Source organism: Rhinatrema bivittatum, chromosome 2 (genome assembly GCF_901001135.1).
Source record: "Rhinatrema bivittatum chromosome 2, aRhiBiv1.1, whole genome shotgun sequence".
Classification (NCBI taxonomy): Eukaryota; Metazoa; Chordata; class Amphibia; order Gymnophiona; family Rhinatrematidae; genus Rhinatrema; species Rhinatrema bivittatum.
In genome coordinates, this window is record NC_042616.1 from 513,427,016 (window position 1) to 513,454,476 (window position 27,461).

Consider the following 27,461-nt stretch of genomic DNA (forward strand, 5'->3'; position numbering starts at 1 on the left):
ATGTGAGCTGCTGTCCCAGCAGGTAGTAGCGCAAGGCCTCTATGGCCCACTTGACTGCTAAGGCCTCCTTCTGATTGTTGAATAGCGCCTTTCCCATGGCATCAACTTCCTGCTAATGTATGTGACAGAATGTTCTTGGCTAAAATTGCAAAATCAAAATGTCCTATCATCACTAAAGAAATCAAAACAGTTTCCTTTATAACTATTTCCGATATAAGTAAATTAATGAAGGTATACTTTCAGAAATTTCCAGTTTCCTTTTTGGGACAAGATGTTAAAATATTTCCAGATCTCGCACCCATCACCCGTAGTAAACAACGAGAATTTTTGGCACTGAGACCAATAGTTACTTCTTTGGGGTATACATTTCTTCTTAGATACCCATAACGGTGTATAATTAAGCATGGAAACAAGTCTTTTATTTTCACCCAGATAGAACATCTAAGCCAATTTGTGGTGGCAAGAGAGCCAGCCACCTATACCCCAGTAGCATCCTAAGGTGTAAGGTACAAATAAAAGTAGCTGCTATACTATACCTTATTCAATGTAATGTTACCTTGGAATTCTCCTATATGTATGGAATCCTATAGATCTCAGACATAATATTGTTATACTCCTGTGTGTAATTTCAATATTAATAATGGTAGTATTTCAACATTTAATTTAATTTCATCTGGTTAGAGATATATTTTTGCTTATTATGTGGTAATGTTGAAATGTGAAATTACATTTCAATGTTATTTTGAATGTAATGTTACTAATGTTGTTTGATGTAAAAATAATAAACATTAAATATAAAAAAAAAAGAAAAGAAATCAAAACTGACAACATCCATAAAGCGCCATGGTACAAACACAAACTGAAAAACATAAAGCGATTACTCCGGCAAGCCGAAAAAAAATAGAAAAAAGATCCTACCCCCACCCCACCTGGACAAATACAGAACATTACTCCACATCTACAAATCTGATATAAACAAGGCCAAACGCGAATACTACGCAAAGAAAATCCATGAACACCAGTACAACCCAAGATTGTACCTCTTCAACTTCATCACCAAGCTGACTCAACCCATCCAAACCCCACCCTCCAATGAGATCAACTCAATAACATGTGACAAGCTAGCACAGTTCTTTCTGGACAAAACCACCAAACTAATAACTTCCAACCCTCAAGCAACCAAGGAAACACTGAACCCCCAGCCCACCACTATCCCCGGATCCCCTGGCACAGCCGCTGTGCGGAGGCCTCGGTCCCACCCCATCCCCACCCCACCCCTTTCACAAAGCCCCGGGACATACGCGTGTCCCGGGGCTTGTGCGTGTCGCCAGGCCTATGCAAAATAGACTCGGCGCACGCAGGAGCGGTTACGCGCATAAATCCTTTGAAAATCTGGCCCTTTATCTCTAGTTCAGGCAGGTTTTGAGTGAGAGAGAGGATAAAGTTTGTGCTCTCCCCTAACCTCCTAATCTTCGACAATCTCAGGGTGACTGGAAATCAAGGGCTTTTTAAAATCCTTATTAGTTTTAATTAGTGAGTGATTTTTGATATATGTGCTATTTTGAAATATTTTATTGGTACTTGGAAATTTAAAAAAAATGTATATGATTTTACTTATTTTAATTATTTTAATTATTTTAATTATTACAGTGAACTGTAATAAACCCACTAACTTCACACGCAGTCACAGCAACATATTATTATACTTCACAACAGCATCATATTTGGTCATTTTTGCTACACATCTATATTTTTATAATACTATACATATTTATTAATTGATACAGTTGGCTAAAATGTTAATATTCTTTCTTCAATTTCCTCCCCCTTTCAGATCCTAGTTATTTTTCCTTGTTTTTTGTAACTTTCTCACATCCTAAATATTGTTATTATATTTGTTAAGTTTCATACTATATTTGATGTTGAATTGGGAAATGTTTTTACTATGTTACTCTCTGCCTTTACTCACATTGTTAATTGTAAACCGGGTTGATGTGATTCCTATCATGAAACTCGGTATAATAAAAATAATAAATAAATAAATAAATAAATAAATTAATTAATTAATAGAAATTATTCTATTTATCAGTAGTTTTAAAACATTTTTATTAGTATGGTTTTACTGTTATAATTGAAACTTTATGTTTCTTGATTTTATTTGTTTTATGAGGAATGGTGGTTCTGTTTTTCCATTGTTACACACAGAATCTGGCTTCTTGGGGTTTCCATTTCAGTTTTTGTCTAATTTATGATCCTTTATTTTATATTTGGTGAAGGTATGTCTCTGCTCTGTGCATATGATCTTGATGAGAGATTTTGCTAGCATATAGTGTCTGTGTAGGGATTTATAGCAATCGGGTTTGTTTTGTTTCCTCAGTAGGTGATGTATTGGTATTCTGGGACCCAGTGTAATATATACCTGTGCTTTTTCACAGGTAGGTTATTGTTGTTTGAGTGCTTGGTGTTATTACTGTTGTGTTACGATAGGTTTGCTGTATAGATTTTGAGTTTCTTTTTTGCAGGTTTTGTGTTAGGTCACAATGTGTCTGGCAGTGGAAGGGGTGTGCATTCGTTTGCAATGTATCGCAAATCCGCAACGTATATGGCCGGATTCATTGTATTCGTTGCGTCACGAAACATATCGCGATTTCCCACGAATGCAACGATTTAATCATTCGGCCATCGAAATGGCAATTTTAAACACCCCCCCCCACCCCCCCCCCCCCACCCTCCTGACCGCCCCCAAGACTTGCCTAAATTCCCTGTGGTCCAGCAGGGGTCCCGGAGTGTCTCATGCCCTCCCTCTGTCGGCTGCCGGCGCCATCTTGTGCTCCTACCATGTGACAGGGGCTGACCAATGGCAGCGGTAGCCCCTGTGACATAGTAAGGGCAAAGGCTATTGGTGCCATTTTGATTACTGGCAGCTGATGGCCCGAGTGCAGGAGATCACTCCCGGACCCCCGCTGGACCACCAGAGACTTTTGGCAAGTCTTGGGAGACCCTCCTGACCCCCATAAGACTTGCCAAAAGTCCAGCGGGGGTCCAGGAGCGACCTCCTGCACTCGGGGGTCAGGTTAGGAAAATGGATGCTCAATTTATAAGCGTCTGGTTTCCCCAACCCGAGCACAGCCACGTCTCCTGGGTGTCCAATGTAATGGACACGCTAGGGACACCCAATTTATTCCTAGCATGTTCTTTTTAGGGTGGTGGCTCATTTGCCTATTGTATTGAGCGCCCACGAGAAGTGAATTGTGTGCGCTGTAAAAAAACGGGTGCCAAGTTTGGAGTTTGTGAGAATAGTAAGAATACTTCCACTACTAGGAGTTTCAGCTTTGGATTTTAGTTCGAGAAACCAGGAGAATATGATATCTGTTTTGTGAGCAACACTGCTGCTCTTTGTGTGGTTTGCCAGTACCCTCGTTCAAATATGATTAGTTTAGAAAGCGGTGGCAGCAGCCAAAGAAAAAAACTGATTCTGCAGTTACTTTTAGTGTTTATATCCACCTGGATTCGATGGACAGCTAGGGAATTGTGGGGTATGCCTTGTGAGAAATGAGGAAACCGTGGCAAATTGTGTTGCTTCCACAATTAAATAAGGAGGAAAAGCCCTCAGACAGTTTGGCTCACTGTCTAAGGTCTTTTCCTCCTTATTATAAAAGTATAAAACAAAACATTATAAAATGTTCATATTTTACTACTTTATATACATTTAAGATTATAGAGGCTTCATTTTGATTGTGACTACATATGAGCTTCTTTCCCTCAAATCTTTTGTAAATTGTGTTGCTTGTCACACTCCAAATCCAGTTCCTGTACTGGTGAATCTAATTCTTGCACCGATGACTCCAACTCCAAAAATTTCTCACGCCATTCTTAATAACTCCGGTTCTAACAACTTCAGTCCCTGCACCAGTGAATCTAGCTCCAGTTGTCCATACAGCTCTAGATCCTGAACTAGTGAATTCAGCGCTAGCTGTCTTTACAGCTCCAGCTCTTGTTCCTGTGCCAGTGAATCTTGTGCCATTTGTCTTAACAGCTCCAGCTCCTGTTTCTGCACTGATTAATCCATTTCCAGCTGTCTTAGCAGTTCCAGTTCCTGCACTGGTGAATCTGGCTCTAGCTGTTTTGGCAATTTGACAAAGTGGATCTTGTGGAAGCTCTAGCAGCCATCCTCCAAGATCTACATTTAGCTACCCTGAAAAAAACTTGCCCCTGCTACTAGGTTTCCAAGAAAAGATCATGTACTATACTTCCAGCCCAATTTAGATTCACTTCCTACCATGGAGAATCCAGTCCCAGCCATCTCAGCAATATCTGTTCTTACAATGTAGAATCCAGCCCCAGTCATCTCAACTACTTCAGTTCCTGCACTGGAGAGTATCAATTCAGTTGTTCTAGTGAGTCCATTCCTGTAGGCTTTGAGTTTGGTTCTTCTCATCTCTCTGACTCCAGTTCCTACTTCTGTCATGTTAGTGACTCCAGGTCTGGCTCCAGGTCGGACCACCCATCTAAACCTAATTCTGACCTCCATCTCTATATAGGATTTTACCTCTTTGAGATGGGGCTGGGATCCTGGAGGTCTTTGGAGGTGTATAGAGTCTGCCTTCTTGAGGGTGGGAGGTAATATGAAGCCCTAATAAGCAATACTTGCCTCCTGCCAGCAGATCTTGGTGGGCTAATTGGACTGTCTATTCTGCCTGCTGTGGCCATCTTGTTTCTGTCTGGACACTCTGGTTAGTTCTCTCAGCTATATGTCTGAGCTTGTGCTGGTGGCCATATTGTTCCTGTCTGCAAACATAAATTCCAGGCTTCCAGTCTGCACTTTGCCAGAGCTTGGTCGTGTGCTTTATGGTCTTGTTTGGTCTTAGATGGCTTCATGTATCCAGTTTTCCCTGCAGTGGTCCCCTACTGCTTCTGTGGCTGTGTTTGCGTCTCTAGGTTTTCTTGCAGTGGTCCTGCCCTGTTTCTGTGGGCAACTTCATGTCACCCGCTTTGGGTTCTAAATTGTCTTAGAGTGTGCCTCTTTTTCCTGTTCAAGTTATGATGGCTGCTGGCACTCAAGGATAAGGTGACCAGTGCAGGCAAAAGATGTGTGCCTCTGCTCTTGTTAGAAGCAAACAGAATTGCCCTATCTGTGCACTGCTCGTTCACATGTCTGGCTGATTATGCCATCACAGAAGACACAGGGCTGCCATGTAGTCCTTTACCCGTAGAGAAGCTTTAGGCTGGCTAGGCAATTTTGAACACATCTTCTCCCCACTCGGATGCATGTTTGCATCTGTAGAGCTGGAAACGCCATGTCCCAATGGGATATGAGTTCAAACACCAGGAGCAGCAAAAATTCTCCCTTCAGAAACTGGATCACTTGACAGTTCTGAAACCTCATTGCCTCTAGGATTGCTAACAAATTATGTTATAAGTGATAGGCTGAGCTAGCTGTTTTTACACCATTCCATCTATGGACTTGTCTTTCATAGAGAAATTGAAGTACGTAGTCTATATATAAATGCCATTGCGATAAAACTAGGTCTCCCCCAGGGTACTCACAATTACATGTGCTGCTGTGTTTGGTATTGCACTGTGTATCTGGTGGGGTATTCTTCCTTATTATTATGTGAAAAAATATAATAAAAAGATTATACAAAGAAAAAAAATACTAGGACTACTTCAGCCTGTCCCTTTATTATAAGGAAGTTGTTGGCAATTCTAATCCTCTTCTTCTCCACTCTGGTTATACATGTTATCGCCGCGGTCGCCGCGTCAGCGACCGGGCTCCTACCTCCTCAGCTGGGTCCGGGGGTCTGCCGCAAGCCGCGGGAGCCAGGGCTGGCCTGGCCGCATGGCGGTGATCCTCCCTCGTGGAGGACGCTGCCGAGCTCGGGAGATGGCTCCGCCCCCGAAGGGGAACGCGCGCGCGCGAGGGGCCGGCTTTTGACGGTCCAGCACCCGGATGTGCTGAACCGCCCCCTCTCTGACGTCAGCACCGGCGGGGAATTTAAGTCGCCTTCACTCCTTCCTACTTTGCCTTGCAACGAGTTCACTTCGGTGGATTAGTTGCTGCTCCAGGTGCCCCTGTTTCTGCTTGTCAGTCTCAGCATTCCAGTTTCCAGTTTCCTGTTGCCTGCTTTGATCCCGGATTGTCTTCTCGCTTCTGATTCCTGCTGCCTGCCTTGACCACGGATTGTTTCCTCGCTTCTGATTCCTGCTGCCTGCCTTGACCACGGATTGTTTTCTCGCTCCAGACTCCAGCTGCCTGCCATGTTCACGGTGCGTCTCTCTCTCCTGCCTTCACGCCTGTTCCTGTTCCGGTCCGGGCCTTCCACGCCAGTCCTCGCCTAAGTCCCAGCGGTCCGGGTCCCTACGGGCTCCTCCTGGGGGGACCTCGGACTTCCAGGGTGAAGCCACCTAAGTCCTAGCGACCCGGGCGTTCACAGCTCCTCTGGGGGCGTCACGGGTTTCCAGGCGAAGGTTCATCTACGGCTGTGCGTGTCTGCCTCCCGACCACTTCCCAGCAGGGGTCGGCCCAAGGATCCACTTCCGGATTTCAACAGTTTGCAAGGCCATGGATCCGGCAGACCTCGCCGGCTTACAGGCCATCCCGGGTCTGGCTCAGCGTCTGGTCCAGCAACAGCAAGTGTTAGACTCCCTGGCCGCCACCGTGGAACGTTTGGCTATGCGCCTGGACGCCGAACCTCAGGCTCCGGTTTCGGTACCTGTACCCGCACCAGTTCCAGTGGTAACACTCCATTCGCCCACGCAGCTTCCGGCTCTGTCCAGATATTCCGGAGATGCCAAGGCTTGCCGCGGTTTTTTAAACCAATGTTTCGTGCGTTTTGCTCTCCTGCCCAATCAGTTCCCATCGGATGGCGTCAAAGTGGCCTATATCTTTTCGCTCCTGGATGGGCGGGCATTGAATTGGGCATCTCCCATGTGGGAGAAGAATGATCCAGCATTGAGTAATTTAAATCGATTTGTGGAGGATTTCAAGGCAGCCTTCGATGAACCTGCACGCCTGACCTCTGCGACCTCTGAACTGCTCCAGCTCCGGCAGGGCTCGCGGCCTCTTGCAGATTATGCTTTGGAGTTTCGCACGCTCGCCCTAGAAGTAGGCTGGCAAGATGATGCTCTCCGAGGCGTGTTCCTGGAGGGTCTGGCAGCCCGGATCAAGGACGAGTTAGCGGCCCGCGACCTGCCGGAGGACCTTAAAGGCCTCATCGACTTGGCAGGACGCATTGACCGTCGGCTTCAACAAAGAGCTAAGGAGGGGCGTCCTTCCCGACGATTGCCCTCATTCTCTTCTGTGCCCTCCAGGTCAGCGAACTCGGGGTCTCGGGGCCCCAACGCTCCGACTGACACTCCCACGGAGGAGCCCATGCAACTTGGGAGGTCTTCTTTGTCACCCGAGGAGAGGCAGCGTCGTCGCGACCTGAGGCTGTGCCTGTACTGTGGCGGTAAAGGTCATTTCCTTGCACAATGCAAGGAACGGGCGGAAAACACCCGCGCCTAGGGGTTCGAGAGGAGTGCTCCCTAGGCTGTCTCCATGCAGCTCCTCAATGTACTGTACCAGTGACCTTGAGATATCCCGGTGGTTCTTTTCAGACCCAGGCCCTCATCGACTCCGGGGCTGGAGGGAACTTTATTACAAAGGAATTGGTACAACAGCTTCAACTCGCCACACAGCTTCGAGAACCCCCCTTAAGGGTTACTTCGATTCAGGGCACACCCCTGTCTGGTCGTATTTCCACGGTTACCACACCACTTATTCTTCAGACTGGCTTGTTTCATACCGAGAAGATTTCATTTTTGATTCTGGAAAGATCGGTACACCCGGTGGTTCTTGGCTTACCCTGGCTTCAGCAACATTCGCCTGAGATCCGCTGGAAGGATTTCCAGATCACCCGATGGAGCTCCAAATGTTTCCACTCTTGCATTCAACCTACGAAGGGACAACAGATTCTGCTGGCAAATACCGGACTCTTATTACCGTCTCCATATGCAGACTTCGCAGATGTGTTTTCCAAAGAGAAAGCAGAACTGTTACCACAGCATCGACCTTTCGATTGCGCTATCGACCTGCTTCCAGGCTCCACCCCTCCTCGTGGAAGAGTATACCCCTTGTCTCAGCCTGAGACTCGAGCTATGTCAGATTATATTGCCGAAAATCTTGCGAAGGGGTTCATCCGGCCTTCAAAGTCTCCCGCAGGGGCGGGTTTCTTTTTTGTTGCCAAGAAGGATGGTACCTTGAGGCCGTGTATAGATTACCGCGGACTCAATGCCATTACGAGGAAGAATCGCTACCCACTTCCTTTAATTCCTGAGTTATTAGACAGACTTCAAGGAGCCCGAGTTTTCACGAAGCTGGATCTCCGAGGGGCGTACAATTTGGTCCGTATCCGTCCCGGGGATGAATGGAAGACGGCGTTCAATACCCGGGACGGGCATTATGAATACCTTGTGATGCCATTCGGCTTGTGTAATGCTCCCGCCGTGTTTCAACACTTAATGAATGAGGTTCTTCGGGATTTACTGCACTCATGCGTAATCGTGTATTTAGACGACGTCCTCATTCACTCTCCTGATCTGATCTCCCACCGGCAACACGTTAGGCAAGTCCTCCAGATCTTGCGGGATCATCAGTTATACGCAAAGTTTGAGAAATGTCTCTTTGAACAAGAGGCCTTGCCCTTTTTAGGGTATATTGTCTCTGCGACTGGATTCCGTATGGATCCCAGCAAAGTGTCCGCCATCAGGAAATGGCCCCGGCCGGTGGGTCTAAAGGCTCTACAACGTTTCCTAGGATTCGCAAACTTCTACCGACACTTCATTCCTCAGTATTCCCGATTGGTGGCGCCCCTAACCGCTCTAACCAGAAAGGGCGCGGACCTTCGAGTATGGCCTCAAGAGGCTTGTAGAGCCTTTGAAGATTTAAAAGAGGCATTTCTCCAGGACACCTGTTTACGACATCCAGACCCGACTCGGCCTTTCTTCGTTGAGGTGGACGCCTCTAGTATGGCCGTAGGGGCAGTCCTGTCTCAGAACTCTAGTGCCGGTCATCTCCTACCCTGCTCCTACTTTTCCAAGAAGTTCTCTCCAGCTGAGGGCAACTACGGGATAGGGGACAAGGAATTACTAGCAATTAAATTGGCGCTGGAAGAATGGAGACAATGGCTGGAAGGGTCTCTTCATCCGGTGACCATTTACACGGATCACAAAAATTTAGAGTTCCTGAATCAAGCCCAACGCCTAAATCCCAGGCAAGCGCGTTGGTCGCTTTTTTTTAATCGCTTTGATTTCGTTTTGAAATATCGTCCAGCCTCAAAGAACGTTCGGGCGGATGCCTTGTCCCGTTGCGAAGTAAAGGAAGAAAAAGAAGAGGTTCCACAGCATATCATCGATCCTGCCAGGATCCAGGTAGCCAGTATCACTGTATCTGCTCTTGGGCGAGTAGTGGTGGCCCGCAGAGATCGCAAAAAAGTTCTCGTCTGGGCTCACGACTCCCTCTCCGGAGGTCACGCCGGAAGAGAGAGGACTCTCGATCTACTAAATCGCTACTATTGGTGGCCCAAGATACGACAAGATGTACGGTTATATGTAGATTCCTGCCCGGTCTGTGCAAGACGGAAACCTCTCAATGGCCGACCCTGGGGTCTTCTGCAACCACTGCCCATACCCACGGAGCCGTGGTCCCATATCGCCACGGATTTTGTTGTGGATTTGCCGGTATCTGAGGGTAACTCGGTAATATGGGTTACCGTGGACCGCTTCTCAAAAATGATTCATCTCGTTCCTCTGCCTAAATTACCTTCAGCACCAGAGCTAGCGCTACTATTCACACAGCACATCTTTCGGCCCCATGGTCTCCCGCAGAGTATTGTATCGGACAGAGGGCCACAGTTTACTGCCCATTTCTGGCGTGCTCTTTGCAAAAAGTTTGGGGTGCAACTGAATTTGTCCACAGCGTTCCATCCGCAGAGTAATGGACAAACTGAACGCATGAACCGGTCGCTAAAAACTTTCCTTCGAAGTTTCATCTCCGAGAGAGGGACTAACTGGGTTTCCCTGCTACCTTGGGCCGAGTTCGCCTACAACAATCATACTCATGCAGCTACTGGACAAACCCCCTTCCAGATAGTATTTGGTCACCATCCGAGACCTCCTGTACCTGTTCCTATCTCTGTTCCTTCGCCAGCCGCTCAGACTGTTGCCCGCCAGTTCCATCAGCAATGGAGAATAATTCAACAGAGACTTGTCACAGCCTCGGAGAAATCCCAACGGAGTGCCAATCGCCACCGACGGCCAGCCCCAGTGTTTCTACCTGGCACCAAGGTATGGTTGAGTACCAGAAACCTCCAGTTGCCTAACCGAACTCGTAAGTTGGCACCTAGGTACTGCGGTCCCTTTCAAATAGCAGAACGTATTGGACTAGTTTCTTACCGGCTTCGCCTTCCCTCTTCTCTCCGCATACATAACGTGTTCCACGTTTCCCTGCTGAAGCCTGTGATACTCTCACGGTTCCATCGTCCAACTACGGATGCACTATCTTCTTCCTCTGAGGATCCTACTTACCGAGTACGGGAAGTCCTGGATACCCGCTTCCACGGCCGTCGTTGGGAATACCTCTTGGCTTGGGAGGGTTGTGGTCCAGAGGAGAATTCTTGGGAGCCGGCTCGGAACATCTTGGACAAGTCACTGCTACACCAATTTCATATGGACAATCCCGGAAAGCCAGGGCCTCTGCGGAGGGGGCGTAAGAAGGGGGGTACTATTATCGCCGCGGTCGCCGCGTCAGCGACCGGGCTCCTACCTCCTCAGCTGGGTCCGGGGGTCTGCCGCAAGCCGCGGGAGCCAGGGCCGGCCTGGCCGCATGGCAGTGATCCTCCCTCGTGGAGGACGCTGCCAAGCTCGGGAGATGGCTCCGCCCCCGAAGGGGAACGCGCGCGCGCGCGCGCGCGAGGGGCCGGCTTTTGACGGTCCAGCACCCGGATGTGCTGAACTGCCCCCTCTCTGACGTCAGCACCTGCGGGGAATTTAAGTCGCCTTCACTCCTTCCTACTTTGCCTTGCAACGAGTTCACTTCGGTGGATTAGTTGCTGCTCCAGGTGCCCCTGTTTCTGCTTGTCAGTCTCAGCATTCCAGTTTCCAGTTTCCAGTTTCCTGTTGCTTGCTTTGATCCCGGATTGTCTTCTCGCTTCTGATTCCTGCTGCCTGCCTTGACCACGGATTGTTTCCTCGCTTCTGATTCCTGCTGCCTGCCTTGACCACGGATTGTTTTCTCGCTCCAGACTCCAGCTGCCTGCCTTGTTCACGGTGCGTCTCTCTCTCCTGCCTTCACGCCTGTTCCAGTTCCGGTCCGGGCCTTCCACGCCAGTCCTTGCCTAAGTCCCAGCGGTCCGGGTCCCTACGGGCTCCTCCTGGGGGGACCTCGGACTTCCAGGGTGAAGCCACCTAAGTCCTAGCGACCCGGGCGTTCACAGCTCCTCTGGGGGCGTCACGGGTTTCCAGGCGAAGGTTCATCTACGGCTGTGCGTGTCTGCCTCCCGACCACTTCCCAGCAGGGGTCGGCCCAAGGATCCACTTCCGGATTTCAACAATACATTGCAGCCTGGATCAATCTCCTCCCTCTGCTCCCAAGTCTAGCACATCACTTTCCAAAGCCCTGCCCTTTCTGCTTCATCTGCCAGGGTTTCTCTGTTTTATTTCTGTCTATCAGAACTCAGCCTAGTCAGTCCCTACTTGTCTCCTCCCCACCTAGTGCAGGCTGCTTAACCATTTACTTATTTAGTTACTATAAAATGAAAATAGAATACAAAGCTCAAGAATTGTTGTACCTTCTAGCTGCTGTCATTAAATAACCAGTTGGCATCATTTCATCGTGTTTATTTATTTTTTTTTGTTTGACATTGGCAACAGAAAATACACTGCACTGGACGTATAAAAAAGTGTCTTAAATGAATAAATTCAAGATGAGCTGGATGTCAAAGCGCAGTCTCACAAGAGAATATGATGGCAGATAAAGACCCCAGAAGGCCCAACTAATCTGCCAGTTGCATTCCTGGCGCCAGTGCTATGGGCCCCCAGCTCATCCTGGTGCAGTGCCATGGGCCCCCAGCTCATCTCGTTGCTTCTTCACAGCTGCGGATCTTCTGTGCTAATCTCATGCTTTCCTGAATTCTGATAATGTTTTTTGTTTCCACCATTTCCATTGGGAGGGCCGTTCCATGCATCCACCGCCACCAAAACAATCCGGAGATATCGTTTTCATAAATTTTTGTCACCCCATAGGAGAACTTTTAACCCATCATTGCTGCTGCTTCCAGTGCAAGTTCTTACCAAAATGTAACACTTAGAAGTGCAGCGAAAAAGAGTATTAGTAAGAAGCTTCAGTTCTGACAAGCAGAATAATACCTCTTATATGTAACCCCTGGGCTAAGGACCTCCCAAAAGAGTCCCAGGGTCACCTTTAATTTGGGGTTTTTCATGATTCAAACTCTCCTTGCTAACATTAACCCCCTCTTGGTCCAGAAGTCCCTGTTGTGGGGGAGGAGTATATGTGTGTGAAATATCTCCAAGGCCCCAAGCATTGTCAAGTTCATATTACATCCATTATAGTCTTTTGTATACAGCAGTAATAACCACACTGGGTTCTTAAAGTGGTTTCCAATTTAACTTTACTGATTAATAAAGGACAATTGATGAAAGTTTTCATTTACAAGTCCATTACAGTCCATGTATGTTCTTAGAATTTCCAGTACATCCGAGACTTTAGAGTGAAATTCAATTGTATTCTGGTGTTGAATTTAAGTTCATCTATTATTCCCAATCCTGTCACAGTACTGGTATAGCTTTTAAAGCTTTTCTCCCAAATCTGATAGATAGGGGGATGACTCCCAATTAAGATGCACTAAAATAAAGTCCTACATCTCATACCTTGGACCATTTGTTTCTGAAGTTACTTCTTAGCTGTTGTTGCTGTTGTCCTTGCTCCTTGCTGGTACTTCCTCACTCCCTCACTTCAATACCCAGATAATATTATAATGGTTAACACCAGATGGGTGCTGCTGATCCTTTTTATAATCTAAATTCTTCTACTCCTTCCCAGGAATGAAGAGAGATTTATTCTCTTACAGGACTTCCAGTAGTCCTATCAATCTTTTTGGGTGAGAGACTCCAAACTCCTGTAAGATGTTTACTTCTCTGAGTCCCTGGATCCTAGGGCACTCGGTCAGATGGCAAAAATACAGTTCTTGGGAAAAGGAAAAGAAAAAGGAGGCAGGAAGGGTGGATAAATAGTCCTTTACATTAACTCAACAAGGCAAAAATGACTTCTCTTAAAGAGGGGGAAAAGGCACCCTTTACTCTAATCCATACTCAGGTTTCGTCCCAAGAAGCCCAAGGGTCCTTTTCCCAGGAACATAACCAAAGCCAAGAGACATCCTTCCTCCTGAAAGGGCTAACTAAATATCCACACTACAAAATGGTGGCTCTTGGTTTTTATAGTCTGGGTCTCCTTCATTGCAGTCTCCCATTTGGGAGAATTAAAGGCAACAAAACTATTACTTCTATTCCCCTACATAAAATGGGACAATCCTCTTATTAGAGGCAGAATAGGGATTTTTATGCTTTTTAAATTTAAAAACAAAGATAAGCCCTCACATGTTTATTTGTATCACAAAAGTTTTCCTGGACCATGCAGTTCTAATTTGTCTAAAAAGTATGGAAGGGAGATTGACTTATGCAACTGTTTAATGTGTTAAATCATTTATTTCAGAAGTCCATTTGGATCCACAGAGAACTTGGTGTCCTGTAGCTGCCTGCCAGACAGTGTGCCATATTGAACAGAATGACTCAGGGAAACCTGTATCAGTAGACTGCCAGGCATGCCATATAAAATTCTGCTCATCTTGCAAGTCTGCTTGGCATCCAGAAAGCTCCTGCCAGGAAAACGAACCCATAGTAGCTACAACGGAGAGCGGGTAAGGGGAAATCAATGACGTCACAAAGTGTCAGAATATGTTAGCAAAATTGTTTGCTTTTCCTTACAGACAGTACACATTTGAGATTTTTTTCTACTTTTGCTTTTCTCACACTATCTGAATATTATTGTAGTTGGGCTCTTTTGGAAAGTAGTGATTAAGTTAGGCAAATAGGTTTTAATATGTTATTAGGTGGGCTCGTGTAGTGGGACCCCTAGAGTCCTTGTGGGCTAAATTTGAGGTGCTACACAATTCTCAGGGCTTTCTCTTCCTTTCTGCGCCACTCACGCTCTCAGACTTATCTTTTAGCTCCTGGAATGCTGACGTGGAGGAGGTTTACACCTTCAGGGACTCTGGTGCAGTGGTGGGCTATCACAACTCAGACCAAATTACACACACACACACACACACACACACACACACACACACACACACACAGAGTACTTACAATGGCTGGTAGTAGCAGAGGTCAAAGGCATTATTAAATGAAATACGGAGTCCAATGGTGGTGTTCAACTGAATAAATCCGTACTTTAACTTAAAATGAATGATCCAAGAAAATATTACAAAAATCATAAAGAGCAAAACAAAAATAATAACCAGGAAAGCAATGGTCTCTTTGTCCATTGTGCACTGATTAGCCACTCTCCTTCTTCCAGTTGACTCAGTCTTCACTAACCTTTCCCCATAGAGAATGTGATGATTGTCCTTATTAACAATCATAAACCAAGGAGGACAAAAAAACCCCCCAGATCTTCCAAACATAGTTGTCTCAAAATATTCCTCCAAACGGCCTTTTAAAAAATTAAAAGCTTTACCCACCGTTCACTGGCCATGGGTTAAAACAGCCAACCTTCAATATTCACAGCAAGGAAAAATTGACCTTACAGTAAAAACTAGTCTCAAAACTATTCAACAGCTTCTTTTCAGTTTTATCCCCCCCAAATCCTCATCTTTTGCTTTTTACTGAGAGCAAAGGTGAAAACCAGAAACCCAGCCCTTCAAGATCAGGAGTTTGCCAGTCTTTCAGGATCTGGGTCTCAGGGTTTCAACAGCAAAACTCTTTTCTTCAAAAATCTCCAAAAGTCCAATTGCCTTAAGATTCCTCTCAAACTCACTCCTTTCCTCTGCCTCTTGGTCCATCTTCTGTAGCAGAAGAACAGACCCCTTTAATTCAATCTGCCAGGGATGCATAAAGACCACACCAATCTGATCAGACTGCCTTGGGAGCAGATTGACCTTGTGCACATGCTCCAAGGAAAAATTATACTTGTGAGACTCATCTCGCAAAAAGGTAGGGCAAGGACCCCAAAAGTGCAAAACCCTAAGAGGGCTGAAAAATAGGGCAAACTAGCAGGGGCTACACTAGGATGAGCATACCGTGAGCTAGAACAGTGTTGGGAAGTTGGAAGTACCTCAAAAGTTGGACGTTTTACCCAGTACTAGGGAAACTGCAGGTTTGTATGCCAAAGGCTGTACATTCTTGTTTTAATCACAATTAGCATTAATATTGTGCTTACAATTTTTAATTGGGTGGATATGGGTGGCTTACACAGTTACTTCTACATTAATTTTATTACTTTTTAAAAATAATGTTTTTAATGAGTTATCCAAAATATACCAGCCCACAGAGAATGAATCTGGAGATGGTAACTTTCAAGCAGTCACGCGGGCGTACATGTACACGCACATGATGGCTCGTGCCCAGAGACAAGGTCATTTTATAACATACGCGTGTAGGATATAAAATCAGCTGTATGCACAAACGTGTGTGTGCAATTTCTTATGGATGCGCGCATGTGCGCTCAAATGCCAACCTTACCGCGTAAGTAGGGGGATTTTTTAAGGTATGCGTGCCGAAGCAATTACCAGCTTCCCCAGTCCATTCCCAGTTCACCCAGGTAAGGGATAGGATGTCCTAACCCCACTGGTTAATATGCTTCCGTTTTACCCTTAACTCTGTTTCATTACTTACATGCCATTCATAGCAGAAGTAATGTTACGCGGTAGGGGACCTCCAGTGGGCGCTTGTGCACATAACTACTTCTGCACACATTTCATGTTACATACCTAGACCACCCACGCCCCGTCCCTTTTTTTGCCTTTCCCATTTGTGCGCGAACTGGGAGTTATGTGTGTACTCAAACAGTTCTTAAAATCTATTCAGCGCGCACCAGCCTGAGATGCTCGCATATCTCCCGGCTTTGACGCGCATAGGGCTTTTAAAATTAATTTTTAAGGATATTTTGGTCTCTCCTCCAGATAGAAATCAACATAAATTTATAATAAACTTACCTCATAGTAGTCTCCTTGGTGCAAGGCTTTTGTAGTTATGTGAAGGCAGCAGAACCTCAGAACTGATGGAAGTATTTGGTTACTCTGTTAGTTTCCCTTCTCCATGTAGACAGAGAAAAGGCTAATAGTGCCTTAGCTGATACTTCCTCTCACTGATGCACAGTACGCTCCAAGGTATGATGGTAGACTATATGCATACAGTAGTGCAGATGCATTTTGAAGCCATTTCCCATACCAAATCATTTCTGCTTAAGACAGAATACTCTCCAGCGCTCATTTTCCCTAGATTGCATTATTGAGCTCCCTGGCTTCTATGGTTGGGATTTTCTGCCATTACAGTTGAGCAGTAATATATTTTGCATTAGCAGTCAGTATTGGAAAACCTTGACTCATGGGCCAATAGTGTCAGGTGATTTAGTAGAGATGGGACACTCCGTCTTGAAGATATAAAAGAATCGATTGCAGCAGTGTTTTCTTTCCCTAATGCTTGATTAAAGCAGACCAAGTCATTATGGTTGCGTCACTTTTTTTTTATCCCATTATAGAGTTCCTGTTAATCCTGATCCAGAGGCTCCTATTAAACAGTGTCCAGTTTGCCGGATCTATATTGAACGAAATGAAGGCTGCGCTCAAATGATGTGTAAGAATTGCAAGCACACCTTTTGCTGGTACTGTCTCCACAACCTCGATGTAAGTAATTTTTCATGAGATAAAAGAGCTAGGGCAGGGCTAGCTAAAGTGCCCACCTGTGAAATGTTACTCGAAAAGAGAAAAATCAAAAGCTGTCCTGGTGTTGTATATACATTTTTTCTCTCAATGTCTTTCACGTTGCAGTGAGCTTATTTGAGGCACTAGTCAAACTATGGTATCTCTGGTGTTGACTGAGGTAGGACCAATTTGGCTGAGGAAAATTAAGCTGCATTTTGCCTTGTTCGCAATCTCCCATAGTAAACATTCTGGAATTAGAAAACGTTGTGGAAAGGAGAAAGAATGCATGTTTGCTTTCCTCAGTCTGGCTGGCATACTCGGTGCTCTAAGACCTACCTTATTTTCACCAAGGCTGGCAGGATCCTTACCTTGAGGAGCAGAGCTGTTAACGGAATCAGCTTCTGGAGGGAGGCTTTGGGGCTCGGGTTGACTTTTCTGACACCACTCCTCCTGTTCATGTTTGGTATCTCTAGTGCCGTCTTGAAATGGAAGGAACAGGACTACAGATACTACAAATACCGCAATGCATTCAGATGTATGTTCAAAGACCAGGAGTGGCCAAGTGCATCCTTCCAGAAATGGATCACTTGCCACCTCTGAGTTAGGCTTTGGTCCTGTGAGATAAAACCCATCAAAGATTTTAACACTTTGATAATCAGTTTGTCAGGGATGTATCAAAGAAAATTATTTATCGATTTCTTAATATTTATGGGGCCTTATTCAAAAAGTTATTTTTCCTATTCTGTGCCTATTGGGGGGGGGGGGGGAGTCATTTGTATTTTGATTTGTTTTAATGTTCAGTTCATTTCATTTGTCAATCCAAAATGAACATTAAAAATATCACCAAAATGGGACCTCCCAAAGTTCCTCTGATGACCCCCACCTGCCACCAATAAGCCAGGGTCTGGGTCTACCTGACTGGGCTGAGCTGAGCCCTGCCAGGGACTCCCTAGACCCCTCCAACCTTCCCTCCCACAAACCACAAATCAGCTGAGACCAGAGACCTCCCCAGCCCTGGAGATCTTCCAGAAAAAAGGGTTAGGAGCAATTCCTAGTCACTCATGTCCTTCTGACATCTCTTTAGAAATGGCACTGGCCAGCTGAGAGACCCACACCAAGTATGATGTCAAAATGGTATTAGTCTTAGGGCCGACATATGTCTTGTTTAAAGGGATTCTGGTGGAGCCCTAAACAGAATTACAGTCATGTTCATCTTTCTCATCTGTCATTAAAGGTTTTCTTAAATTTCAGGAATATATTTATTAAAAAATGTTGAGATTAAAGCAAAGTAAAGCTGAGTTAAACAGATTGCAAAATTAGGTGACTGGGAAGTTAGACAGTATGCTGGTGCACAAGTAGGGTAGACATACATCTCAAGAGTATCTTGGTCCTTCCCAACCAAGATCCAGACTGAAGATCAGAGCTCAGAGATTAAACTTCTCTTTAACTTCTTTTTGGCCAGAGTAATACATTTTCAGGGAATAGCCAGAGGCAGATCTTTTCATTGAGTATATACTTACATGGGTATATCTACAGTACCTGAATGTGCCAAAAGGCAGAATATAAAAATCTAAAAAAAAGAAAAATCTCCTTGATAACCAAAAAGTGGCATTTAGCAGTGCAGAGAATGCGCAATTTCTCTTGCAAGGCCAAAAATATGGAACTCGCTACCCACTAAAACACGCCTACAGCCAAATTTAAAAATATTCAAAAAAGAGGTCAAAACCTGGCTTTTTATGAAGGCTTTTAATGATTCCCATTGAGACACTCATATGTCCCATCCTGCTAGGTTTGTCTTGTTCTCTGCTTTTATGATATTCTTAAGATCCATTTCATTTTATTTTTGAAATTACTCATTTTACCAACAATTATTCTTCCTCGCTTGTAGGCTCTCAAGTATAATCTGATTGTATTTTATACTTATTTGAACTGATATTAAGATATGTTTTTTATCTTAATATTTTTTATCTTAATATTTTATTTTATATAAATATGATTTTAGTTATTTTATTGTAATTTTATTGCTGTTGTAAACCATTGTGATGGTTACACCGAATGACAGTATATAAAATCAGTAAATAAATAAATAAAGAACTTCATAACTGAGGTAATTTTCAAAATGATTTTCGCACATAAAAATCTGGTTTTATGTGTGTAAATGGGTTTTTGAAAATTGCTATTTTTACACACATAACTCCTGTAGCTCAGCCCTTGGGTATCTAGAATGATGGAAGAAGACTGCCCTTTAAATGGGGGTTGCCCCTTCCAAATTTATTTTGTGAATTCTTCAAATGGCCATGCAGATGGTGAAGTGGTGTGGACCTTCTGGTAGCATCCTGTGATACAACACCTCCAATTGCACTTGTTCTGCCAGGACAGGGAGGATAACCCACTCATTCCCCTCCATGATCCCTGACCCCATCTATAAGTAAAAGGGCTTGTAAAATGATGAAAACTGACACAATGTATCAAATTTAAAAATACAGCAACTTTATTGTTTTCTGGAGATATCCAGCCAGTTAAACTATGTGCATGACTGAGCAAGTTGTATCAAATAAATACTGCACAAGACAAAAACTCATAGGCTTCCATGACAGCCAATCTTACAATTACAGCTGACCATCAGGGTCAACCTAGTATAATCTCCACTGCCTTTTCTCTCCCTCAGCCCTAAGGGGGGGACTAGGTTATTTAAACATACCGATATCAAAATCCTCATTCATTGGGCACCACAATTATTGATACATCCTGTATTCCGTAGCCTTTCCCCACAACTCACATGGTCTTAGACCCGTTTCCTTAACACATCCACATTATCATCTTCCAGTGCAGGTTTCCCCAGACTCTGGAGTACTTCATCACACAGTCTCACCCCCATTCTCGAACTCAGATTCTTTCCTTATTGCACTTCATTCCTCAAGAGGAGGAAGAAACCCCATTTCCCACACCCAACCAACGGCCACCTCAATGCCACCATTCTAATAAGCTCCTCTGGGAAAGAGGAAATTTCTACTTGCCATTGTGCTAGGTTCCCCGGACCCCACACATCAAGAACATTGAAGAGAAATTCTTGATTGGTGAGCTTACCCCACTCCTATATGCCTCTTATTTGCTGCATGGTATTTTCCCTGGGGTTGGGAATAAACCCACTCCTTGCCTCTCCACAGCAACCCTAGTATTTCTCTGCTCCAGGTCCATCTTGAAAAGGGCCACACTTCATTCCTCGTCTTCATGGCCTCGAGCCTCTCCCTTTGAGGGAGAGAACCCCTGTAGAGTCCCACTCCTTTTGGAGGATCCCATGGCCTCCCGGCCTGCAGGCTAGGAATTTCAGCAGAGTACATAGCTGGAGGTCCCTAATCCCCGCTCTGTTTGGCCAAGGGCAGGAGAGGAAACAGCAAAAACCTGCCAAATCCCACTCTTTTATATCTCCTGCTTCAAACTTGGGGTCCAATTAAAAAAAATAAAACCAAAGTTTAGAGGAAAAGGCACATATTTTTCCCCCAAACACGTTACATCAAATAACCCAATGCTCAATTATAAAGAAATACTACTAAGTGGCAATACATTATTATTATAGGTGCTAACCATTTAAAACATTTCTTCCTTCCATGCACTAGGTGCCCCAGTATTCCTGAGGGTCTCCCTCACCCAGAGCCTCCTGTTTGTTCCCTATACTCCTTTGAAATTTTTCTTGAGTTTTCAAGAGGTTTTACATGAGTAAATGGGCTTTGGAAAAATTGCTGCAGTTTGATTCATAATTTATCCAGTTCAGCTTCATACTGTCTTTTCAGGTATTTACAAATAGTTCAAATACTCTATATCTACATTTTGCTTGTGATTGGTTGATAAGGTGACCCATAGGAAAGATATGATGATTTTTAGTACCTACAAACCTATTAGGAGATCTGACCAGAAAGAGTTGTGCTGTCTCAGGTCCCTGCCAGTTACATCTTTAGAAACCTATGGTTCACAGGTTCTACTCCCAGCATAGGCATTCATCTGTCCAAAGGAGAAAACATGAGTTCTGATTATAACTGAGCAATAATTATTCTGTATTATGCTTTTAAAGCACAAGGGAGAAAAGTACATTTTTAAATGCAGCATGTATTTCTGCATACCTAGCAAAATTATATTTCACAGCATCTGGATTGAATGCATTCTCTCTTGTCTGTTTTAGAATGACATATTTCTACGACATTATGATAAAGGTCCATGTAGGAACAAGCTGGGGCATTCCCGTGCCTCAGTTATGTGGAACAGAACACAGGTATGCTAAAAACCCAGCAAACAAAAAAGGGAGAAATAGTATCCAAAGTAAAGGTGTTTTGTATATTTGTTTCTATCTGAATTGTTTTTATTATGAATCGCTTAGAATTTTAAATAATGCGGTATATAAATGTTTTAATAAATTAATAATTATGCTCACTAATCTCTTGTAAGATAATGCTAGAAATATCTTCCTCCCTAAATATGTAACATTGACATAAGTACAGTAAAAGTCTTTTAGCTGAAGGGTGTGATAAAGGCAATCAGATGAATGTTCCATCTTGTACAAGACCTTATTTTTGTAAGCATGTTTTGGGCATGTATATTGTTATATAAAAGCTAGGATTATGAAGCACATTGCTAGTGTTTTTTGCATATTTTTGGAAATATAGTACTTCTTCCTTAGCTCCAACATGACCAATAATATGGGGTGGCCTCACTATGGGCCTGATTTTCAAAAAGCATTTACATGCTTAAAGGTTAATTTTCAAAAAGTTGTGCAAATGAAAATTAAGTTACATGTGTTTTAGAAAACTCAACATACACTCCTTAAATCAGGGTCCACAAGTAAATTTACATGTATAGCAAAAGGGCAGTCCAGGGGTGTTCTGAGGCAAGGCCAACATTTACGTGAGTAAGCTGCTATTTTATAAGCAACTTACGCATGTAAATATGGCAGTTTACTTGCAAATATTTACACCTCTCTGTATCTGGAATAAGTGATCATAAATGTCTTAAAAGTGAAATACTGATGGTGGAGGGGTTTATGTGAAATGGAAGGACTTCAGGCTAAAGAGCCAGGAGGCTCTTGATGACCTGCAGATGGACTGGGCGAACTGGTAGTCTAATTGGTAAAATTGGTAATTTCATTGCCAGGTGCATGTTAGAAAATCTCCCGATTTACTCTTCTAAAAGCCAATTAAATTACGTGTGCAAAATCTATTCACGTATCCCCTTAAAATTTGAAATAAAGATACACATGTATATTATTTACACACACTTATCTGGCTAAATAGCATCTCTGCACTACTCATCCGGACAAGTTTGGAGTTATTCGGATAAGTTCTGATTTATCTGGCTAAGTAGCGGCAAAGGCATCTAAAAAAACACTACTTAGCCATATAAGTCTGAAAATGCCAATTATCTGGCTAAGTCAGATAGCTTGATCCAAGGATGATATCTTTTAAACAGGCACGCGGGCACACATGTGCGTGTGTTTGTTGGCTTGTGTCCAGGGACGTGGCCATTTTATAATATATGCACGTATATGTGTCATGTTATAAAATAGAAGGCATGCACATATGCACACAATTTTAAGTAGGCGTGTGCCTATGCACACCAATGTTGCTTCTACCACATAAGTGGGGGGGATTTTAGTAGATGCACGCCAACGCCATTTCCAGTTTTCCCAGTTTGTTCGCAGTTCACCCAGGTAAGAGATAGGACTTCTAAACCACCCTAGTTTCATAGCCTCCCATTTCCCCTGATAACCCATACCTTTAAAATCCTGCCGATCTATTTTTCTTCATTTTATTACTTAAACGTCTTCCATAGCAGAAGTAAAGCTGCACAGCTGGGGACCCCGGTGCATGCCTATGCTTGTAAGTATTTACGTGCAGATTTGAAGTTGAAATCTGCCCAGACTACACTTCTGCCCCCTTTTCAGAACTTTTCATTTGTGTGCGTAGCAGGAGATACGCACATACCCGGACACCTTTTAAAATTCGTTCAGCGCAAGCTGCCCTGATAATATTCACATATCTTCTAGTTTTGGCAAACACCGGGCTTTTAAAATTCACTTTATAGGTTTTAAGACTTATCTGGCTGAGTAGCGCTTTTTCAGACTTATCTGGCTATCTTAGTTAATCGGATAGATCTGAAAAGCGCTACTTAGCCGGACAAGTAACGCATTTCAGACTTATCCAGCTAAGTAGTTCCTGTGCCACTACTTAGCTAGATAAATCAGAACTTATCTCGGTAAGTGCCACTAGTAATTATCCAGATAACACTGAACTTGTGCGGTGCGCAGTTTTTACATGGGCACGCATGTTTGAGCACATATTTGTGCATATTTTATAACCTGTACATATCATATATGCACAGATTATAAAATACAGTAGTAGATTTGCACAGTCCCATGTACAACTTTTAATTGTATTCTACCTAAACTGGGTTTTACACAAGTAAATGCAATTTACCTGTGCATGTGTTCTGAAAATTGCTACAATATATGCCATTGAACTGTCAATAAGTGCATTTAATGTGGGTATATGGCATTTGAAAATTGCTATGATAGTATGTTACATTAACTTGCATAACTCCTTTAAAAATTCACCTGTTGGAGTATGATGTACTTAGCATTTTTCCATTTTTCCCAGAGAGACACAGTAGAGAAATTTTATAGTATATAGGCAGACCTTCAGTAATCCAAATGCCTTTCAAGTTGTTTTTCAAAGGTATAGCTTATACAATTCTTTCACACATATATAATCAGATTTCTAAATTACAACTTGCAAGTTTATTGGCTGAGTGGACTGACCCTCCATATTTTAATACCATAGCTCCAGGACTGATCTATGCATCCTCTTGCTTTCAGTCTGCATGAGAGAGTCATGAAATTCATGTATAAGTTATATCAGTTTTCATATCAAATTTACACGTTTGCTTTGAAAATGATCTCACTAAACTACCTGCACATGATTACATCTGCTAATTTGTGCTCAGGAAACTTGAGCAAATTTCAGTGCATACTTTTGAAAATCCAAAAGAATGCATGTAAGTTGAAACCTGTCCCCAACTCTGTCCTCAAATGCCTCTGCTAAGTCCAAGTAATCTTATGCACATACAAAACATACACGAGTAAGTTTATTAGCATTTCAGGTAGGTAGTTTTATAAAGGCCATTTCCCTGGGTAAAGTACTGTTTTACCCATGGCAATGACTCTGAAAAATGACTCTTAGGAGGTAAGTTTATAACAGCCAGCATAAATTTACAGGGTATTATATTCCTAAATTACACCAATTTTCAATGCTAATTTACACACTTCAGTCAGCTTTGAAAATTATGCCATGAAAACTACCCACAACTACTGCTTTCTGCGGGGGATGGTTTCGGGGACATTTACATGCACAATGGAAGTGTAGGAAAATTAGACTCATAAAGGCAAACCACGCCTAGAATTCACACCCCCAGATTGCCCCTCCCCAGTGTGCTTAAAATTAAGGGTATGTTGGCTGGGAAATTTTCAAAAAGCCGTTTCTTCAAATAAAGCATTGTTTTACCCTCAAAAGACTCTTTGAAAATTACCCTCTCTATTTATTTAAGTATCTGCCTTTAGACTTTGTTATTGCCCCAACCTAAAATTTAATTTTGTATCCAATTTATTACCCCTTCTTGGACCTCTTTCTCTTTATCAGAACTAAGAAATGTAAAATAAAAAAAATCATAGTTTTTAATTTCTACAGGTTTTATCGAGTCTTATTTATCTCTGTTAATAAATTTCACTGCCTTCTACTGAGATACAATTATGGGGTATAACATCCAATCAGATTGCAATCTGTAACTTATTGGCCCCCTCTATGTTGCAGTCTGCAGCCCATTTGACTGCCTAAAGAGCTTTTTATATCTTCATCAGGAGCTGCAGAGTTTGTTGCAAGTTCTTTAAAGCAGCAGCCACTTTTACAATTATAAAATTGTGTTTTTCAGTTTGTGAGAACTAGAAGACAGCAAATAATTCCTGTGGGATGAGTAGAAGCAGTTACATAGGGTAGGAAAGTTGCTTTCAGAAATCAGGATTTTCTGGCCCACCAACCATACATTTTGATAACAATTGTTGTGATGAAGTTATAGAATAACGGGTGAATTTTAAAAGCCCTACGTGCAGAAAAGCTGGGAGGTACGCCAGTGTGTCAGCCCAGAGCATGCCATGCAATTTTAAGAGGCGCCCAGGTATGCACATATCTCCCGATACGCAAGTAAAACATTTTTTTCATAAAAGGGGCGTGGTGTGGGCTTGGCGAGGCATGGGCGTTCCAGGAAATATGAATGAAACGAGTGCGTATTTACGTACACCAGCGCATGCCGGGGTCCCTGTCCTCATAACTTTATTTCTGTTATGAATGGCATGTAAGTCACCGGAACAAAAAAATTAGGCTAGTCAGCGGGGTTTGAAGGGTCGGGGCTAATAGGGTAAAAGGGAGGCAAGGGAGCTGGGAGGGGATTAGGAAGTCCTCTCCTTTACTGAGGCAAACTGGGGAAACAAGTAATTGCGTCAATGCAAGTATCTACTAAAATCCTCCCACTTATGTGATCGAGGCGGCATTTGCACGCATGTGTGCGTCAATGTAAAATCTTGCGTACATGTACACACATATAATTGATTTTGTAACAGGGGCGCGTATACGCGCGTATGTTATAAAATTGCAACGACTATATGCACGAGCCAGCTAACACACACACACATGTGCTCCTGCGCTCAGGTCTTAAAATTCACCTTTAAGATTTCAGGCACTACAGCAACGTTTGGAAAATGAATTCCTTCACAGGTAGATATATTGATATGAACAGTTAACTCTCATTGCATTGTCATTCAACAATTAATATTATATTGTAATTTTTGATCAAGCTACATTATGTCAAGAGATGTGTAGGCACACTTATTAAAAGAAGAGAATTCCTTTGCTTGCTTGTTAAATGCATGTTTTCTTTTTTTTTTTTCTTTGTAGGTTGTAGGAATTCTTGTAGGATTGGGTGTCATTGCACTTGTTACCTCACCTCTGTTACTCCTGGCTTCACCTTGCATTATCTGCTGCATTTGCAAATCTTGCCGGGGGAAAAAGAAAAAACATGAGCCACCAGCAAGTTAAGACTCTGCTTGTAGTTGTGTATCTGCCATGAGGAAGCACAAATAATTGGTTTTGGTGCCAAACATACCAAAATAATTTTCCTCTCCGTTGTTTGGGACAAGTGCCTATTTATTCCACACTACAAGTCTGCTCACCATGGGTCTACAATGCCTACGAAGGCACAGCCTCCTTCACCCCTCCTTTTTTTTGGCTTATAGTGACATCTTAAAGGATCTGTTTCTCTTGCACATACATATTGAAAATGAATGCACTAATATATGAACAGTTGCAGCTTGAGGGGATAGTCCAATGGATGGAACTCTACCATCTTAAAATCGGCACCTTCACTACTTGTGTTTGCTACTGCAAATGTGTCCACGTTGGTGTGTCAGTGACTAGGTACAATGTCTAATTAGGCTTTATCATGGAATTTAATGCCACATATCTTGTACCAACTTGTGCTGTAATGTTTTTTCAAGAAAAATGATATGTTAATGGAAATATTGAAGATGTGTAAAAGATCTTGAATTTCATTGATACCACATCACATTCCATATACACAAGAAAACCTTCAACATTTGGTACTTAACTTTATGTGCAATTGTGCCTTTCAGCTACCTGATAAATGTCGCAGTGTGTCTATATTCTCTTAAAGAATGTTATTGCGCTTATAAAAATGAAATCTTATTTAAAATCAAAGAATAAATAATTGTAATACATTTTTTGCAAAGGGCCTATAAAATCGTTTCATTTTTATTTAAATTGTTTGCATTCCATTTTAGTTCCTCATGTATGTTGAGTTGATTGTTTTCTTCAAAGAATTTTGACCCAGGTATCAATTACAGAAATGGCCCAGCTGGTGAAACTGCTAGGCAGTAAAGAACAGATTTAAGTGTGTGGCCTATAACCTAAAAGAGCCTTCTTTCTGTCGAAAATGAACCCTCCCTGTTCCCCCCCCAGACTAAGGGAACACTTCTTTTTACATTCAAAAGAAAATTATTTGAATTTCCTGGTTTTTATAAACCACTTCCTTCCCTTTTTGTGTTCCCACTGACAGGTTTTCTAAATTCCTGTTAGTGGAAGTATAAAGGGAAATGGAGTTGACTCATTGGCATTATGGGGTAAGACCAGACGTGCATGAGAACTGAAAAATGACTATGATGTAGGGATGTGAATCGTTTTTCAACGATTAAAATTATCGTCCGATAATGTTAATATCGTCTTAAATCGTTATAGAACAAAATACAATAGAAATTCTAACGATTTATCGTTAAAAATCGTTAAATCGTGTTAGTGCGCACTAACGGGAGTTAGTGCGCACTAACATGATTCCTGCACACAGTGCCCTATCCCTGATACCAGGGGTGTGATCTTC

The 27,461-nt window shown here is 43.2% G+C and overlaps 1 protein-coding gene across 1 annotated transcript in view; it reads left to right on the forward strand.

The window, feature by feature from the left end:
* The window catches only part of RNF144B (ring finger protein 144B), a 123,166-nt gene extending 95,917 nt beyond the window's left edge, over positions 1-27,249 (forward strand). Inside the window, exons 4-7 of the mRNA XM_029590746.1 lie at positions 13,769-13,973; positions 16,814-16,958; positions 21,154-21,243; positions 25,967-27,249. Coding sequence (XP_029446606.1) covers positions 13,769-13,973; positions 16,814-16,958; positions 21,154-21,243; positions 25,967-26,107 — 581 coding nt within the window. The 3' untranslated portion in view covers positions 26,108-27,249. The remainder of the gene's footprint in view (positions 1-13,768; positions 13,974-16,813; positions 16,959-21,153; positions 21,244-25,966) is intronic.
* Positions 27,250-27,461: the final 212 nt, after the last annotated feature.